The sequence below is a fragment of the Macrobrachium nipponense genome, chromosome 35 (assembly GCF_015104395.2).
Source record: "Macrobrachium nipponense isolate FS-2020 chromosome 35, ASM1510439v2, whole genome shotgun sequence".
Lineage (NCBI taxonomy): Eukaryota > Metazoa > Arthropoda > Malacostraca > Decapoda > Palaemonidae > Macrobrachium > Macrobrachium nipponense.
In genome coordinates, this window is record NC_061096.1 from 25,446,361 (window position 1) to 25,466,360 (window position 20,000).

General features: G+C 36.5%; 1 protein-coding gene across 1 annotated transcript in view; it reads left to right on the forward strand.

Moving 5' to 3' along the window:
- Positions 1–20,000, forward strand: part of LOC135208485 (CUGBP Elav-like family member 4) — a 789,757-nt gene that overhangs the window by 649,573 nt on the left and 120,184 nt on the right. The window contains 1 exon segment of the mRNA XM_064240716.1: positions 18,565–18,693. Coding sequence (XP_064096786.1) covers positions 18,565–18,693 — 129 coding nt within the window.

Consider the following 20,000-nt stretch of genomic DNA (forward strand, 5'->3'; position numbering starts at 1 on the left):
TGTTCATCATCTTTAGGTTAAATGGCCATATTCTCCCTCCTTTCACCGCTCCCCCTCCCTCCCTCTCTCCCTCCCTCTGCTACCCTCATGGCCTATATCCTTCTGTTATCCCCTTCCCCCCCCCTCCAGTAATTTTGCGATCGCGTTTTCTAGAGGTTTCTTTTGATATACACAGGTTCTGTTCGGCCTCTCTCTACTCCTCCCCCTCCCGATTCCCGTTTTCTATAAATACCTTTAGTTCTGTTCCCCTCTATCAGAAGACTTGTCTTCAAATCTCCCCTTTAACCAGCAAAACACCTCCTACCTGTTCTTCCCTGCACCCCTCTCTCTCTCTCTCTCTCTCTCTCTCTCTCTCTCTCTCTCTCTCTCTCTCTCTCCTCTCCTCCACCCCTGTGTTTCTCCCTCCATCTCTCTCTCTCTCCCTGTATCCTTGCGCTCCACATGTCAACTTCTCCCTCCCTCCCTCATTCCCCCCTTCATTCCCTCCCCCTCTCATTCTCCCCCTTGACATCTCTTCCTCCACCACCTCCACCACCAACAGCAGCATCAGCAGCAGGCAGCGTTGGTGGTTGGGTTGGCCTCGGAAGGGGCGCCTCCCTCAGTCTGGGGAGGTCCGCTTCACAGAGAAGGTGTGCGAGGTAGGACTTAGGCAAAAGGTCGAAGAGAAGAAGAGAGAAGAGAACAGAACAGAAGAGTTAAACGTACGTGCGTGCGTGCGTGTGTTTGTACGCGTTTCCGCCCAACAACACTTACCTAATAATCTCTCCCTTGTACGTACAGTAGTCGCCGCATCGTCCGTTGATATTCTGAAGAGAGAGAGAGAGAGAGAGAGACGAAAGAAAAGCGTACAGGTATACATCATTACCATTTGATTTGCAACCACCACCTCCTCGAGTCCAGTTTGTTCCAGGTGATCTTGCAAGACAAGAACGCTCTTGCTCGCTCAAACTTTTCTGTCACACCCTCCCCATCTTGTTTTTTTTTTATCCCTCCCCCACACACCCCCCTTTTTTTAACACGCCCACACCCACACCCACTCTCACCCATTCCCAGCATCCCCCCCACTTTTCCGTTCCAAGCAACTCCGCCCCATAATGACATTCAAAGCAATGGATACGCTGGAAGATGAAACAAATACATGTGGGTTGTGGGCGGCTTAAAGAGGGAGTGCTCCGCCACTCGGCAGCTACTACACGCCCCCCTCCCCTGCCCCCTCCCATCCCCTCCCCCTCCCCCATAACCATCCCCGACCCTTCGTCGTTGCTGTATGCAGAAACTTCAACTTAACACAATTATGGCCACCGCTCGCAGCTGAAAGAAAGAAAGAGAGAGAGAGAGAGAGAGACGAGAGAGAGAGAGAGGAGGAGAGAGAGAGAGAGAGAGAGAGAGAGAGAGATAGAGAGAGAGAGATAGCGATAGAGAGAGAGAGAGAGAGGCCTACAGAACAACCGACGCAGGAAGAGGAAGGAATTGAGAGACGAAAATCCAATTTCTGTCCTGTCCAAGACGACGAAAACAAAGTGAATATTAACGTTGAAATCCCGACCTCGCGCCATTTTGGAAATCTGTGTTTAAGAGCTGTCCAATCAGTGCAGCTGACCGCGTGTGTGTGAGATAGAGAAGGGTAGAGAGAATAGCAACATAGAATGAGTGGTTGACAGGCAATTCCTTCTTCATTCCATCATTACTTTGTCGAAAACCAAAAGCCCCTTTTGCTGTTTATAGAATTAACCGTCGTCGTGTGAGCGCTATTTGTGAACAAGTCGGTGATGGCGAGGAAGACTTCAAGTTTGCGTCGAAAGTCATGAGCTTTGTCGCCTGCGTAATCATCATCTTTCGGTGATACCACCCTCATCTTGATTATCCTAAGTTAATGTTCCAGCATCGCCGGACCATCATCGACCTCATCACGATTATCTTCAGGAGTGGCTCTTAACATCATCATCATCATCATAGATTCATCACCGTGATCATCATCTTCATCCCGACTATCCCCAGCGATGCCCTTCATTATCACCTCCCTATCGTCATCTGGTACAATTTCTCTCTCTCTCTCTCTCTCTCTCTCTCTCTCTCTCTCTCTCTCTCTCTCTCTCTCGAGTCACGCACTTTCCCTCAATGTGCCGTCGCAGCGCTGGGTTCCCGAACGGCACGACAACTTTAATAACGGTTCCTTTTTGGTGACTGAACACATATATATATATATATATATATATATATATATATATTATATATATATATATATATATATATATATATATATATATATATATATATTTACATGTCGTAATGTTCGATGACGGAAGGGGCCGAACTGCTGAACCTAAGGACGAGTTCGAAAAGTGTTGTGTCAGGGATGTTTACGTCTTGGGAATTGTTGATGTTTTTTTTTATTTATTTACTTTTTTAGCGGTTCGTAGTGAGTACTCGAAATTGTTAGGTATAGACGTCGGGGGAAGGAATGGGAAGGCTGCTTGTTTATTTTACGGTGGATTCCTCATTCGCAATTGAAATGTGAAATATCCTAGATAAGTGAACGAAATAACCAGGACGCGTGGAAGACCAGTAAACTGTGCAGTGCTGTGAATAACTGTGCATTCTCAAACTTTTCAAATAACAGAAAACATGTGCGCAGACAACATACTTATTTACGTGGCGTATAAGTAGGCTTACAAGCCACTTATTTGAACTTCGTGAATTTAGCAACGAAGCTGCCTTTTGCAACATTCATCAGGTGAAGAAAATGAATACCTGAAAATACTGAACACGTGGTTTCTGAGCAACGTGAAGTCGTAGGAATTCGTGCATATAAATTTGCACGTGTGGTTGTGTTTATGTGTGGGTCGTGTTTATATTGTGTACTTGTATGTGTATGTGTTTGTGTGTCCGGGGGTGTGTTTGTATGGTTGGAGGATAAAGGGATAAGATGTTGCTTATCTCGCCCCCCCCCTCAACCCCCAATCCCCTAACCCTCATTTCTTGGAAACAGGATTCCATTATGCCAGTGCCATTTATAGCAGCGTCGCGGGAGCGGTGGAAGGAAGGAAGGCCCCCGCCGCCGTGTGCAACAGTTGTTCGCACGACCTGGCCGTTCCATGTTCTGTTCGTGCTGCTGAGTTGTATACGTTGTTTGTGCGGCGTTCGTCGGAGGCGTTTGTTTCCGCTCGGGAAAGTCCGCCATTTGCAGAAGTGACGTTAATCGTTTTCACTTTGTGTTTTTATATTCTGTGGCTGTAATCATGAGTATCTTCATATCTTTGATTATTTTCTGTTTATTCCACTGCTCGACGGAAATCGCTGTGGACGGTTGATTGTTCATGTGCTAGGAACAGGAACCCAATTATATTTAACTCCTAAATTATTCGTATAAATTAAATAATCTTTTTGTATTTCTCCAGTGGATGGACGGAAGTCATATTCGTTACATAATGAACAATTCCAACGTCTTTTTAGTATTTTTGGTAACATTTTTATCCACTGGTGGGTTTATTATTGTGATTTTTTTTCCTGTTCAGTTGATCCTTTGACACTAGGAAATTCTTTTAAATCGAGGGTTGTTAATCCTTCGTGGATACCGGTTTCAATAGAATTTTGTAAGCTATAAAGGTGCATATTACCTTAAAATGCCAAACAGGACAGAAAATATATTTCTCTCTCTCTCTCTCTCTCTCTCTCTCTCTCTCTCTCTTCTCTCTCTCTCTCTCTCTTCTCCACGTCTTGCATACATTTTTATTGCTTATTTTGATAACCTGCGCTTTACTCGTGCATTGCCTTGACATTCATTATCATTTTTATGAATTGTAAGTTCAAGGAGTCCCTGTATTTATAACCTTTATTTAATATGAATTGAAAAGTATATGCATCATTAGATTTTGAAATCGATTGCAAGCATAAGGGAGTGTATATCCGGACTATTTTATTTAATAATTCGCTTACCAAGAGTTGACCAATATCGTGAATAGAAGATGCGGTGCAGATGACATGTATAAATTAGTGGGGGACATTTATAGATATAGTATTCATGGTGATATTGGCACAAAAAGTGGCATCAACTGCGCTATTTAGAAGACTTAAGCGATGATAGAATTCACAGAATAAAAAGAAATGATTTATTTTATGAAATTCGCAACGTTAAGCTGATTTTGATTTAAAAAAAAAATGTTTTACCACTTTGCAATCAAGCCGATATTTTTCTGTTCTCTTCCTGAATAAATGCATACACCTCTATATATATATATCTATATATATCTATATATATATATACATATGTATATATATATTATATATGTATATATAGATATTTATTTATTTATTTATTTATTTGTGAGTAATATTCCATTATTTTGCGACAATACTCATGTAAACAAACGTTGTAATAATAAAAATCATGTAATCTTACTACAAACACACGCACACATACACACGTTATGTATATATACACATGTATACGTACATATTGTTTTTATGTATGTATATATGTTATATATATATATATATATATATATATATATATATTACATATATAATGTTTGTGCGTGTGTTTGTAGTTACACAATCGTTCGCAAGAGTAAATGCCATTGATCGTAACTTAGATCTTGGTCAGACATCTAAAAATCTCGAGTATTGACAGATATCATCGTAGAGTCGTTTTTTATAATGATACTGTTATATTGGGAAGTGAAATAATTTCAAAATCCTTACGTTTAATTAGAAACGTTTGAGGTTTCCAAAAAGTTTTATATGCCATAATTTTTTATCTTGTGACTGTTTAGGGGTAACGTTTAATAATAATAAGTCAAGAGGAAGTACTTGACTTTGTTTAGGAGCTGATCATTAATGTAAGGTCATACACACACACACACACACATACATATACATATATATATATATATATATATATATATATATAAATATATATATATATATATATATATATATAATAAACACTAACATTAGGACTTCAAAGGATAACTGGACGAGTCCACGTCCAGACCATGTTTTACTTTTCTTCCTCTAATCCAGCATCATTTCAACATTTACATTAATATAGCACGCCTCATTGCAGTGAGCCCTTATGACTGAGTGTACATATACTTATATACTATATATATATATTATATATATATATATATAATATATATATATATATATATATATATTTCTTCTTTTTTTTGGAGCTAAAGTGATGAATCAAAGTGCTTTAATTTAACCTTCAGGAATGGATTCTATATACTTCTTCCCTCGCGGAAGCTTGGAAAGTTCGAGGGTGGAACTAACCTGTGATAATCCGATGGGAATTGATTTCCAAGGAGGAGAGATCTTTAACAAGTCTTTTTATTTATTCCATTTCTCTCTCTCTCTCTCTCTCTCTCGCCTCTCTCTCTCTCTCTCCTCTCTCTCTCTCTCTTTGTGTATATATATATATATGTATATATAATATGTGTATATATATACATATATATATATATTATAATATATATATATCATATATATATATATATATTATATATTTCGCTTTATAATTGTGTTCACATACATGACGTCAATGTTCATCTCTCTTTCTCTCTGAAAAGGTTTTATTTTGAAAAGAGAAACTGCCAGGAATAACTCTGCTCACTTACTGAACTCTCTCTCTCTCTCTCTCTCTCTCTCTCTCTCTCTCTCTCTCTCTCTCTCCGTGAAAGGGTTTGATTTGAAAAAATGGATTCAGTCACCAATGAATTCCGTTCAGCTGTATGACGTAAATCTCTCTCTCTCTCTCTCTCTCTCTCTCTCTCTCTCTCTCTCTCTCTCTCTCTCTCAATATAGACAATGGGACTGGAGCAACAATAACCTTCCCTCAAGAGCCACGACTACCGGTGCTTTGCCCACAGATGACGGCGACGCTGCAACAGGTGTAGGAGTCTTCTTTCCCTCCCCCACCTCCCCTCCAGTACCCGCCTTTCTCAGAACCATCTCTCTCTCCCTCTCTCTCTCTCTCTCTCCAAAGCAGTCATTCTATGGCAAGGTGGTCTTCGCTACGTCCAGCTTTCTGGAAAATTGTCGTCGACCTGATTGATCGATCGATCTGGAAACGATCGACAAATGAGACGTGTTGCTGCTATACAGTCGTTGATTTCTTGTTGTGGGGGTTGGAGGGTGGGGCGGTGTTGGGGGGTTGCAAGAGGTGATTAGATCTCTCTCTCTCTCTCTCTCTCTCCAGCTCGCTCGCGCGCCCGCCCGCCAGACCTTCCTTGAAACTTCCTCTCTGCCGAGGAGTTCTCCGTTAAGCATGTAAACTCGCATATTGCCGTTGACTGCGGAATCTGAATTGTGTCTGTGTGTATGTTTGTGTGTGTGTGTTGGTGGGTTGGGGTGGCCGAGGGGGTGGGGGGAGAGAAAGGTTGGGGGGTGTAGAAGCGATGCACAGCGTCGGAACAGAGCCTTTTGAAAGCTATTATACTGCTACTTGGCTTTGAAACATCTGCGCCTGTCTGTTGTCAGAGATAAGAGAAAAGTTTTGGTGGGAGATAAGAAATACCACGTTGTGGCTGTTGTGTGCTTTATGAGAGAGAGAGAGAGAGAGAGAGAGAGAGAGAGAGAGAGATGTAACAGGTAATAATTAATTAGTGGGGGAGAATGGAGCTTGAAAGGAGAGGGAAGAGGTGTGGAGCTGATGGTTGTTGTGGGATGATAGGAATGGGTCGAGGGGAAGGGGGGAAGGGGGTGGGGAGGAGAAGAGGAGGAGAGGGAGGAGTTAGGTTAGAGAGAGAGAGAGAGAGAGTAGGTAGAGAAGACACAGTTGTTGGGGGGCAGGATAGGGTGGGGAGGAGAGATGCTGGCGTTGGACATGTATCTGATATTGATTTATTGGTTGGCTGTGTGTGTGTGTGTGTACGTGTGTGCTCTCCCTTCCTCTGTCCACGCGCACTTACATACGTACATACACACACACACACACAATCACTCTATACACACGCACACACACACACACACACACACCCACAGACACACACACACACACACACACACATATATATATATATATATATATATATATATATATATATATATATATATATATATGTGTGTGTGTGTGTGTGTGCGTGTAATATCAACTGCGAGAGTAGCGTCTTCTCTTTACTCTCTTTTCTCTCGACATTTTTATAATATTGCCGACATTTCACATCGTCGATTGTACACCAGCTCTCTTCGCTATGACCTTTTCCATTTAGTGATTTCACCTTTCACGTCACGGGTTCGTCACGCCGAGAGGGCTCGATTGTTAGACAGCAGTAGATTACACAGTCATCGAATAAATTACGCTATTTTTTCTTCGCTTTCTCTTTTTTTAAGGTAACAATAGATCTCGCAACGCCAGCTTACAGTATTCGGTCAAGCAGCGGGGAAGCATTGGGAAATATTTCTTTTTTTTTTGTGGGGGGGAGGAGGGGGGTTTGCGAACTGTGGGTTCGGATATGGTTTGTTATTCTTGGAGTGGTTTCCTATCTTTGTCCGCTCGATGGAATTTTCGTTTTATTTTATTTCCATATTTTTTTATATTTTATTTTACCTTTGGTCGCTTTTCTTGTCTTTTATTCTCTTTTATATCCGCGCGTTGTGAGCATTTTTATAGATTTGCAGTTTTGGAGAACTTTCCGTTTTGTTTCGCCTTTTTTCCTTTTACCTGAACTAACAATGAAATATTTTTATAGGTATTTTTTTATTATTGCTTGATACTTTATTTAAGCCAGTCGACTGTAATTTTCCTTCCAAATCATGACATATCCACTGTAGTACTATTTGTCAAATTGTATTTCATGGTATTCTTTTAATACAAACAAAAAGACGTTGTTGACATTTCATTTCCTATTTTTATTTATTAATAATATGCTTTAATTGCACTACTTTTGTTTTTTTATGCATAGTATCATGAACGAATCATTTCATTTATGTTTCGTCTCTTCGACCCATCCACGTCCGGTGTTATAACAATATATATAAGTTCTGATCTGCAGAATGAAAACGAACGACGTATCATACCACTAACTGAATAACTGACAGGGTTTTTCGATGAAATTATAAAAGCAAAAACCCACCATTTCATTTTAATGGGGATTCCATGTTTCCTGAGGTTTCGAGTTATGATAATATACGGTAAAAAGTTAGTATTTAGCATTAATGTGTTATAGTTTTTCAAGTTTCGCAGCAAATTCAACGTCGTATGGGTCGATGAATTCCAGAATAATTTATATTTGCAGTCCCCCGTTTGATAACTTTTTATAAGGTAGTTATGTTGTTGTGAGTATTTCCCAATGAATCAAAATTCGCATCTTCGTTCAAACTGAAACTGGTTCCAATAACTTGAGCGTCATTATGATTTAAAAATTCAAATTACGACTTTGTAAAGTAAAGGCGGGGAGGTCGCCTTCTCCCCAAAAGCAAAAGGGGTATAAAACTGCCCCATGCTTTGTTGATGCCCAATGAGGCGGTCCTTGGAAGTTGTACGAAATAGATATGCATAGTATAGCCCAACTCTAAGATCGGTTACGTAAGCAATTTGCACTTATACATTTTGTTCCGTTATAAAACAAGATACGTCCAGGTTAAATTTGTAAGTGTTCAGTTTTATTATTATTATTATTATTATTATTATTATTATTATTATTATTATTATTATTATTATTATTATTATTATTATTATTATTATTATTATTATTATTATTACCATGACTCAGTTATTTACAGTAATGTTAGTTTTCTTGTGTGCTTCTGATGTATATAATACAAAAATCACAATTGGAAGTAATACAGTTCTGAGACTCCTGGAAGCCCATTATTATTATTATTATTATTATTATTATTATTATTATTATTATTATTATTATTATTATTATTATTATTATTATTATTATTATTATAGAGGCGTTGCAATTATAAATGTTATTCAAAAGATGCGTCTTACCTGTGGTAAACCCTTTTACGTATTAAACCGTCGGTCCGGCTCGTAATATTGAAGAAAGGTATTATTTACCATTCTCTCTCTCTCTCTCTCTCTCTCTCTCTCTCTCTCTCTCTCTCTCTCTCTCTCTCTCTCTCTCTCTCTTTTATCGTCCATCAAAGTTGTATGCAATTTTTATCATATGTAATCTTTACTTTTTTTTTTTTAAGGCAGTTGCACAGTCGACTGAGTCTTTTTGTATTGCGTAATCTTACTGCCATTGTTTCCTGCTAACTTAAATTTCGGCTCATGTGGAACAACAATTTTGCCGTTTTTTTTTAGGAATTACAGAATAAAATGCACTGTTTCCCTGCTGTTGAAAACTCTGGGATATGAAGAGTCATTTAGGTAATAGAACATTCTTTCATTTTATATATTTTATATGGATTCTAAAGTGTAAGAAAATTATCATATTTCATGACATTCATACGGTTTTAGGTGACTTCGTTTTAGGCAAGAGATCATATAGGTTGCTATAGGTGTTATTTAAGATATTCCTGATTTATATGTGCCTTTTCCAAGCTCTCACAAGAGTTAACTCACATAAAAGAGAGAGTGGTGATATTTTATATATTCATGAGGTATGATGGTGATATTTTAAGAAAAAAATTCAAATTTCCCGTGTTTGTTTATGTCTGTCAAAATTTTTCATTATTGAAGTCAGTATTCAAAAGCCTAATAGTAATAAACTCTTAGGTGAATAATTAAAATGAACTGTGCCATCTGTAGGTCTTTTAATATTATGTTTAGAATGTAAGGTCATTGAATCATTTGATATATCTATTATTACTTAATCAATAAATTTTACATTGAGATATATTACTTGTCCATGTCATGTCTTTTGGCTCCAATTGTTATTCCCTGTCCCCCATTTTATCAAGTCCAGGCTTCTATTATTATGTCATAATGATTATTATATTTAATATATATTATATATCACATGGTCGCGATATCATTACTTATAGAGTGACGTTATGGATCGAAAGTGCACAGGCGTACGAACGGAGGACCTCAATTTGATTTTACATTTCCGTTTTGAAGACAAGTTCTTTTATGCCTTTTGTCAAGGAAAATATTCAGTTTCTACTGATTTCTTTCTTGTATGAGCATCTTGATGGATTTTTTTCTCTCTAATTTCCTTTAATACATTGTGGAATATCCATTTAAAATGACTTATGGAAGTTCTTTTATAAATGCAAAATAGTTGAATGTTCAAAACGTTTTTCTTCGCTCTCATTGACAGTCCTTCAATAAAAGCTCTCTGAAGTACGCCTGTGCATGTGTAATATTTCTCTCATTCCATCAGGCCCATTCAGAGAAATCCGCCTGAATGCTATTTGGCTTTCATTATTAGTGCATTAGATTGTCCAGTGATTTTTTTTTATTTGTATGCTTATTTACAATGCACGTGTCCCACGGCACGACTGAATTCACCTGTAACCATCTTCTCAAAACACTCTGGACCACAGCTGATGGAATGAGCGGGAAATAAAACGTGACGTCACTCATTGTACAGCCAATCACAGTTTAAGAATGATCCTTCCCTCTACCAATGAGGCAGCAGCTCTGCGGGTCTAAGGTGTGACAATAAGATCTCCACAAGTAGTATTATTGCATCTCCAGGCAGGTAAATTTTTTCTGGGCCCATTTTCAATTTCTGTGTCGCCTTGCATTTTTTTGTCTGTGGCTAAGCTTAATGTATTTACTTTACAATACCCCCTATATTGTTTATTGAAGTATTTCCACACATTCTAGAGATCCGTAGCTGTTTAGTATCAATATCATGATCGCTGACCTGTTCAGAACACGTTCGTGTGCTCAGTCGTTCAGAAATATTAGTAGATAAAAAAAATATGCATATTTTTTTGCAGTTCCGTCCGGATTTTGTAGATGATAACTTACATTTTTGTCGTTTATTTGAGATTTTTGTCATTTTAGTAGCTATGTTCCTCGACTGTCTTTTTTAACAGACGCGAAACTGGAACATTTTTTTTTTTACGTTAGTTTTAAATTTGATAGAGAGAAAAAAAACTGAGAATGCTTAACGTCAAAGAAAATAATTTTTTATCATCCCCACGTTATGTATTCAGTAAAAAAATTATATTTTACCTGAACATACTTTCTCAGTTGACGTATTTTTCGTCTCTTAAATTTTTTTATTTTTTTAATTTTTTTATTGTTTTTTTTTTTTTTTTTTTTGAGCTTTTGAAAGCAATTTCTCTTTAGGAGACGACGTTGTCTGAACAGGTTGGCGGGATGGTTCCAACATTGCAACTCTGTGGCGTGGTGGTGTAGTGGAATTTTGACCTATCGATGTTGTATCATATCGTGATTTGTGGAAATGTTCACCAATCTGTATTCCAAGATTTAGACAACCACATATATATATTTTTTTTTGTTCATTTTTTTTTCTTTTCAATATATGCCGAGACTTCGAAAATGTAAAGTTTCAGTAAAACATCGGTTTTTAATCTCTCCATATTCAGTTAAGTCAGCGAGATTATATGTTTAATTCAAGCTATGTAAACCGACCTAACGTGAATTCTGCTTTACTGTGTAAAGTAAAACTTGAATATGTTGAAAGTCGGTCGTGATTCGTCTTGAGGTAATTCTCGATTGTAATCTAGATCTTTAAAGTAGTCGCTTTTACAATTATTTTTGTTTCGCGGAGTCACATTAAAGATTATAAAGAAAATAATGCTTTCATCTGATGGATAATCAATTCATAAATATTCGGAGACTGAAGGTTTTGTTCACATATTTAAGATGCTTGAGATACCAAGACACTTCTAAATTAGCCTTGAAGTGACAGTTGACAGAACAAGTGTTATGTTGTGAAATCGTTCGTGTATGTGAGTATGTGTTTGTGCTTGTGAAGTGAATTTGTGTGCGGATGTACGTACGTCTGAATGCCTGCATGCATGCAAGCAAGCGTGCATTCCATGGTGTGAAAGCGTGTAGATAGAAAAAAAATAAGCGTGTAAAAAGAAAAAGAAAAAGAAAGAAAGAAAGCCAGCAGCAGGTCGGAGGACATACATTTTCGAGTAAACACGACGTTGCAGACAATTGCTTCGACCAATGTTGACGCGTCTACGTAACAGCGTTCCGCGCCTATGATCACATTATAGAACCCCCTCCGATCCACCTGCGACCACCAATTCATCCCCCCCACCACTCCCCCCCAATTCGTTCTCTCTCTCTCTCTCTCTCTCTCTCTCTCTCTCTATCTCTCTCTCTCTCTCGAAAACGCAGTGTTCCTCCCCGTACCCTCCCAGGCCTTTGGTACGATGTTGCACAGTGCACACACCCCCCGTTCGCTGCCTAACCCCCCCACCCCCACCCCAACCCCCCTCACACATATACGAGTTACCACAAGGAACTTACACTTCCTTGCTCTCTCTCTCTCTCTCTCCTCTCCTCTCTCTCTCTCATCTCTCTCTCTCTCTCTGTCCTGCACACCAAATGTCGTCCAAGAGTATATATATATCTATATGCTATATCCATCTGTGGATAGACCACAACCTCTGTAACTCCACAGTCCATCGTGCTGGTCGCATATCAGTGTTCCATTGCATTATCCCCAATCATCAGACCACAAGAGGGATGAATGTTAAATACACTCCGTGTTTAGTATAAATATATAAATATATATATATTATTACATACATATATATGTATGGCTGTTTATTGAATTCACCCTCCCTGTAAAGTCAGTATATTTTTATGCGTGTCTTCTCACATCCCTTTTAAGTGTTCTTATTACTCTCTTATGCAAATGAACCCTTCTGCTCTACATAACGTTAAAAAAAAACACCATTAGGGAAATTATACTTTCTCCCCCCTCCTCCCTCCCCTCCCCCCCTCTGGAAATAATTGTAGATTGGAAGTTGATTTCGTGTCTCACTTTTTTTTATTCTTTGCGATTTCATTGTGTAGTTTCATTGTTTGTTTTTTCTCTTTTTTTCTCTTCTTCTTGATGAACATTGTACACTTTTTTTTATTGTCTAAAGATGCTTTATACATTTTTTGAACTTCTGTGGTGATGGCAAGTTTGAAAGAGAACAAACCACCATTGCACTGAGAGATCAGATTTTTTTTTTTTTTTTTTTTTTTTTTTTTTTTTGGAATAAGGACAAGAAAAAAAATTACAGTTCATTAAAAGATGAACGTTTAAGCTGAGACGTGGATAAGATCCCTACTCACACATAAATACAGTATGTACTGTGATGACACGTAAAATATATCTATATTTGTGAGTGTGTATGTATATTATAAATACACACTACATATACATACACACACACACACACACACACACATATATATATATATATATATATATATATATATATATATATATATATATATTTATATAACAAATATAAGAAAAAGGCAGATGGTTGCAATATTATCAACAAAATGAGACTTGGCCGAGAACAGGAAGGTTAATATTTCCTGGACCCACAACATATATACTCGTATACATACACAATCTCCGTGCATAGATATATCTGCACCCTAGTATCAGCTGAGGCAGCTAATATAAAGGCTGATGTGATCTACCATCCAAGCTTTAATATCCAATATTTATTGGAGATTCCCTTTTCAACTGGAGAATTTCGGAATATATCGGAATGACTAGTTACTGGATAACTCAACCGATACACTGTAGTTTTAAATGTTTGGTTCCTTATTTACGGCAACACACGCACGCATACATTACATATATACAAATGTATATTAATTATGTATGCACATACACATACACACACACACACTCTCACACACACACACACACACACACACACACACACATATATATATATATATATATATATATATATATATATATATAATATATATATATATATATATATATTATATTATATACATATATATGTATATATATGTTGGATTTTAATCACGAAGAAATAAATAAACATTATAATTATACGGACAAAGTTAGCCATATGTTTATATATATATACATATATATATATATATCTATATATATATATAGATCTATATATATATATTAAACCTTATTATATGTGTATATGGAAGTAATGGACACGAAAGAAACAAAAAAACGAGAAAAAAAACACACACACAAAAAAAAAAAAAACTGGAAAACGGGTCAAAAAAAACCTGGAAAACGGGTTCCACCGCGCAAAAAATATGACCAGGCTCTTTCGAACCTTGATTTGCTGGGAGCTTCCCTCTCATCAAGTGGTCTTGGACATGCCTGTTTTTGAGAGAGCTGGAATTGAATTTGGATTGGAGAATATATAAAATATCGTGACAGCAAGATACCCGAAACGATTTTTGAAGCCCATGAAATGGCCGGAGGAAGATTTTTGAAACAATAAAATGGCTGCAGCTTTTTTTATATTTTTAATTTTTTTTCGGAACGGGAGTTCTGGAATCATTCAGCACTTTTTATTGTATTTATTTATTCATTTATTTATATATATTTTTAGAACAAGCGGTCTGGAATCATTCTGGGAGCAATATTCCGCTTGTTTTTTATTATAATTTTTCTTAAGAACAAGAGTTCTGGAATTATTCTGGAAGCAATATGCCCCTTGTTTTTTATTATAGTTTATTTTAAGAACAAGTCCTGGAATCATTCTGGAAGCAATATACCGCTTGTTTTTTTAATTTTCTTTTGAAGAACATGAGTTTTGGAATCATTCCCGAAGCAATATGCCGCTGTTTTTTTTAAGGAACAAAGGGTTCTGGAATCATTAAGCAAATTCCCAAAAGATAGCTTTAAGCAGCTGTTTGGATACATAAAAATGATTTAAAGGCATCAAAGGTCCTGGAAAATATTCTAACAAAATACGTGAATGATTTTAAAGCAACAAAATGGTGAGCTATTTTTGAAGCAAAGAATGAGCATCCTCCAACAGAATAAATGGAACATGTTTTTAATGGAGGGAAGCATTTTGGAACAAAAGAAAAAAAAACTTCCCCGAAAATATCAGTCGTTGTCTGAACAAGCACATTAAGACCAAATAATCTAGAAGATTATTCGCTGGTTCAATATTTTTTCTTTAGAAAATATTCCATTTAACACGTTTTAAGGGACAAAATGCTTTGATCACTAGGAGCGACGGTATTGCATAGCTCCACATTTTATGAAAAATTATGTCCTTAGTTAGTTCCGATTACCTAACGCCTTAAATTTACAAAAAGAAAATAAGTTTAGTATCGTCAGCAAGTTATATCAGAATTTCGATCATTCCTATACAGCGACCCCGTGAGTTTTATAACCCGGTATGTAATCATATAGATAATTATCCCCCAAGAAATATGAGCCCTAGATAACGACCCCCGAAAACCCTTGGGGGTCACTATCTGAGAAAGATCCTATTTTTTTGTTATAGAGAGAGAGAGAGAGAGAGAGAGAAAGAGAGGTGTATATGTCTTTGAAGAACGCGAGATTTCGAAAACAAGGTTGTACGTATGTAGATCTGCGCGTGTCGAACACATTACATAAGCTAAAAAGTGGAGTTTTTTAGCCCTCTTATTAGTCAGCGCGAGAAGTAAGATCGATCAAGCCTTGAGCTAATGAATTTATCGTGTTCTTTTCGTACCAAGATATGAGAAATTCAAACGAAATATGTAGAGGAGCATTGAATTAGAAAAAAAGAAAAATTGTGCACGTCGCTGCTTGTGACACCTCAACAAAGACTTAAATTTTGCTAGTCCTGTGCAATTGTTTTGTCCGTTTTGTATAAAAAAAAAATAATAATTTTTCCCAAGTTTGGAATTTGCATCGGCTGACCGAATCAGTAGATTAGAAAAAACTTAACATTACAGCTTCTTCCGAGTAGCGCTTCTGTGCTGGTGTGGTGTGATAATAGTGTAGCAATGACTATGACTGTTTTCGTCAGTGACGGGCAATAGATTAGGAATGACGGCCAGTCTTTTGTATCTAAAACACGTGTCCTTTAATCTCTCTCTCTCTCTCTCTCTCTCTCTCTCTCTCTCCCTTCTCTCTCTCTCTCTCTCTCTCTCTCTCTCTGTGTTTCAAACCACTTCGCATGCACACGTACAGGATATATATATATATATATATATATATATATATATATATATATATATATATATATATATATATATATTTATATATATATATTTATATATATTATATTATATATATTTATATTATATATATACTTGAAGAACGTACAGTCAGAGTACACACACACACACATACACACACAATTGCACACGTGTATGTGATTCCAATAAACGAATCCCTTTTGAAAGGAGATGATTTAAAGGCAACAAAAATGTTTACAAAAGCTTCAGTCTTGTTGTTGTTTACTTGTTTTTTTTTCTGAGCGTTAATTGCGATAAAGCATTTCCACCGGTATGAAAAGTTCGAAGGTTTGGTCAATTGGGTGAGAAATAATTCGCTTCATCGCGATAGATATGAGCGTCCGGTTATAAGATAAAATAAAATAAGAAATAAAAAAACAAATCTGGCTCAAAGATGACCTCTGTATTCATGACCTCTCAGAGTTCAGGTTAAATTATCGACGACCTTTGGACTCACGACCTCAGAGGTTGGCTTTGATTGGCTAAAGAATATTGATGATGATGATGATGATGATTCGAACAGTCGTCGACGACCTTTAAAGCCGTGACGCCAGAGGCCAGTGGCGACTGGTTGACGACGAATCGATCAGTCATCTCATCGACGACCTCTGAAACCGTGACGCCAGAGGCCTGTATTTGTAGCGTTATCCCCAGGGCTAGTAAACAAAACACTTCTGGATCAGTGACCACAGAAGCCTATTTGTTGTCTGAACTAAATTTTCATGTCAGTTAATCCTTTATTTATTTATTTATTTATTTATTTATTTATTTATTTATTATTATTTATTTATTTTACAAAGAGTTTCTTCGACCTTCCGCTCGAGAGTCAGTTTTTTTTTTCTTTACGAGATGATGCGGGTTGGTTATCTATTTAGAAATTAAATATTAAGAGAGTCATTTCTCTTTTGAAGTCCGCATTTCAAGAGAGACGATGACGCGAGACCAAAAAGAAAAGTTAAAAAACCTTAGATGAATAATATTTCGTAATGCGGTTATCTGTTGCATATCACATTATTCGTTTAGTGTTGGAGAGAGAGAGAGAGAGAGAGAGAGATAGAGAGAGAGAGAGAGAGAGAGAGAACGCAAACAAACCAGAGCTTTAGAACTAAAAGAACTGTAGAGATTAGACCCTATCACTCAACCGCACTATAGTTGGACGTTCTAGATCAATGCAAGTGTAGCGCCTCCTCGTCCTTGAGATATAGTCGAGTCAGCACTTTTTCGAGCGTTCTAGAGGATGTAGTTGACACATGTGAACGATGCCATTTGTACAACAAGGAAAACAAAACAAATGGTTTTTTTTTCCTCTTTTTTTTAATTCTTTCTTTTTTTCTTTTTTTCTTTTTTTTGTTCCCTCAAGTTTTTGACACACTGCATATTTTTTGGGGTTCAATTCAAAAACTCATGAATCCATTTTATATATAAAAAAAATTAAAATCTGAACTTGGAATACAGATTTAGATTTTTGACCCTCGCAGTTCAGCCTCAGCATCACTATAGAGATTATCCAAGCTAAAAAAATTAAAATAATATTAATGATATATAGTAGACTTAAGAGAACACTTATCCATTCATCATTTTATCATTGGGTAAATCTCACCTCCCGTACAAATTACTTATAAAAAAAATATTAAGCTTCAGCTTCAAGGGAAAATAAATTTAAAAATAGGGTTGTCTTAAAAAATAAAAAAAAAAGAGAGAGAGCTGTTATATCCTCTTCTAAAACGAATAAGTCAAACTGAAATCGAAATATATATATATAAAAAACCGAGCATAAACAAAACCACCACGTTACAGCAATACGTTACAGCTATAGCCTCAGATGTCTATAAATAACTTTTATCATTTCTTGGAATTGCCAGTTTTTTTCATAATTCAATTTTTCACATCAATTTTTCCTGGCCATTCCCTTAAGGAAGAAGAAGAAAAAGAAAAAGAAGAAGAAGAAGGAATAGTAGTCGGGCGTCATGTTTATAAAGATCACGTGACTTTGGCATTTTGTCATATTTATACTAAAGGTCACGTGACTTTGACCAGGCACAGACAAGGGCTCCTCAGAGTTACGCCTCATGAGCATTTTATTTTTTCATTATTTTTTTTATTAATCCAAAAGCTGCGTCGTTTTAGCGATTCAGTCAGACGGATCAAGGGGTATCTGAAAATGTCTTGGGTTCCATGATTTAATCGTAAGTCTGTACACGTATATGATATCAACCATGTCATCTGTGAAAGTCCTGGAGAAATAAAGTATATATATATATTTAAAAAAAAGCATTAAGTCCCAGAGAGAAAATGAGCCTAAAATTCAATTCATAGAGAAGTCCGAAAAAAAAGCCTGGTTTTAGCAATCATGGCTTTGTCGTAATTAATAATGATAATGATAATTGTTGAAGGCAACAACGATTGCCATCTGCCCCCAAAAGAGGAAGAAGGACTACAATGAGAGATCCTCTCTCTCTCTTTCGTTCTTTCAGAGGACAGGAAATTGTTCGTTGGAATGCTTAGTAAACAGCAGACAGAAGAGGATGTGCGACAGCTCTTCCAACACTACGGAAACATAGAAGAATGCACCATTCTCAGAGGGCCCGATGGAGCCAGTAAAGGTAGGACACTTCCAAAATAACAACACGTGCCAGACACACCACAATACTCCACTCCTGTCCATTCTGAAACTTCATTACTACTACTACTTTCGCTTCTTAATTCTATACTTCTACTTCTGTCACTACTGCTTCTGCTGTTTCTGCTGCTGTTGAAAAAAAAACACACCAAAATACTGTCACTTCTGAATCTACTACTACTACCACTACTTCTACTTTCGCTTCTTAATTCTATACTTCTACTTCTGTTCTGTCACTGCTGCTGCTGCTGTTGTTTCTGCTGCTGTTTTACTGCTGCTGATGCTGCTGCTGCTGTTCAGTTAACCACTACCACCACTACTACTACTACTACTACTACTACTACTACTGCTATTACTACTACCACTACTGCTGCTGCTACTATTATACTATATAGCTTTTCATATATATATATATTTTAATATAAAAATGGTGACCTGAAGTCATTCGATAATGGCTAGTAATATCATCATTAGTCGTTCTAAAGACGTCCAAGAGCAGAGGTGGAAAGAGATATTATTAATAGCTTACCCACAATCAATAAAGAGACGAAAAATAAACGGCCAAAGAACTAATCAGACTCCGTTTGAAATGACAAAAGGATCAGTGAGCAAAAACAGAAGTACAGAACGTGACGGAAAGTGTTCCGGTTTTGGCAAAAAATAAAAGTTCGACTTTCCCATTCCAGTGTTTCTTGGCGTGAGGCCCAATGCCATTCCTGATGGGAGCACGAGGGTAATGGGAATGATGGGAATACTGGCTCAGCTCTTTCAGATGAACATGAAAATTGGGTGAAGGAACGTGTGTGTTGTGTAGTGTTATATATATTATATTATATATATATATATAATATATATATATATATAATATATATATAATGTATGTATATATATTATATATATAAATATATATATATATATAAATATATATATATAGATATTATATAATATATATAATATATATATATATATATATATGATATCTATATAATAGAATGTATGTATTATATAATATATATAAATAATATATAAATTATATATATCATAAGTATTTATGTATACATATGAACATGAGGACGAGTTCAATTATCGTCACTTGTTGCTCAAAATTCTCATTTTCATCCTTCTGCTAAAAAAAAAAAAAATAGAACGAGGTATAAAATAAAGAGGAAATAACAAGGGTAGTTATTCTGATAAATGACATGATGATAACAATATAACAACAATAATAATAATAATTCCTTAACAGAATCTAATTCATATGTGATAGTCGAGGGGGATCTGATTTTTACC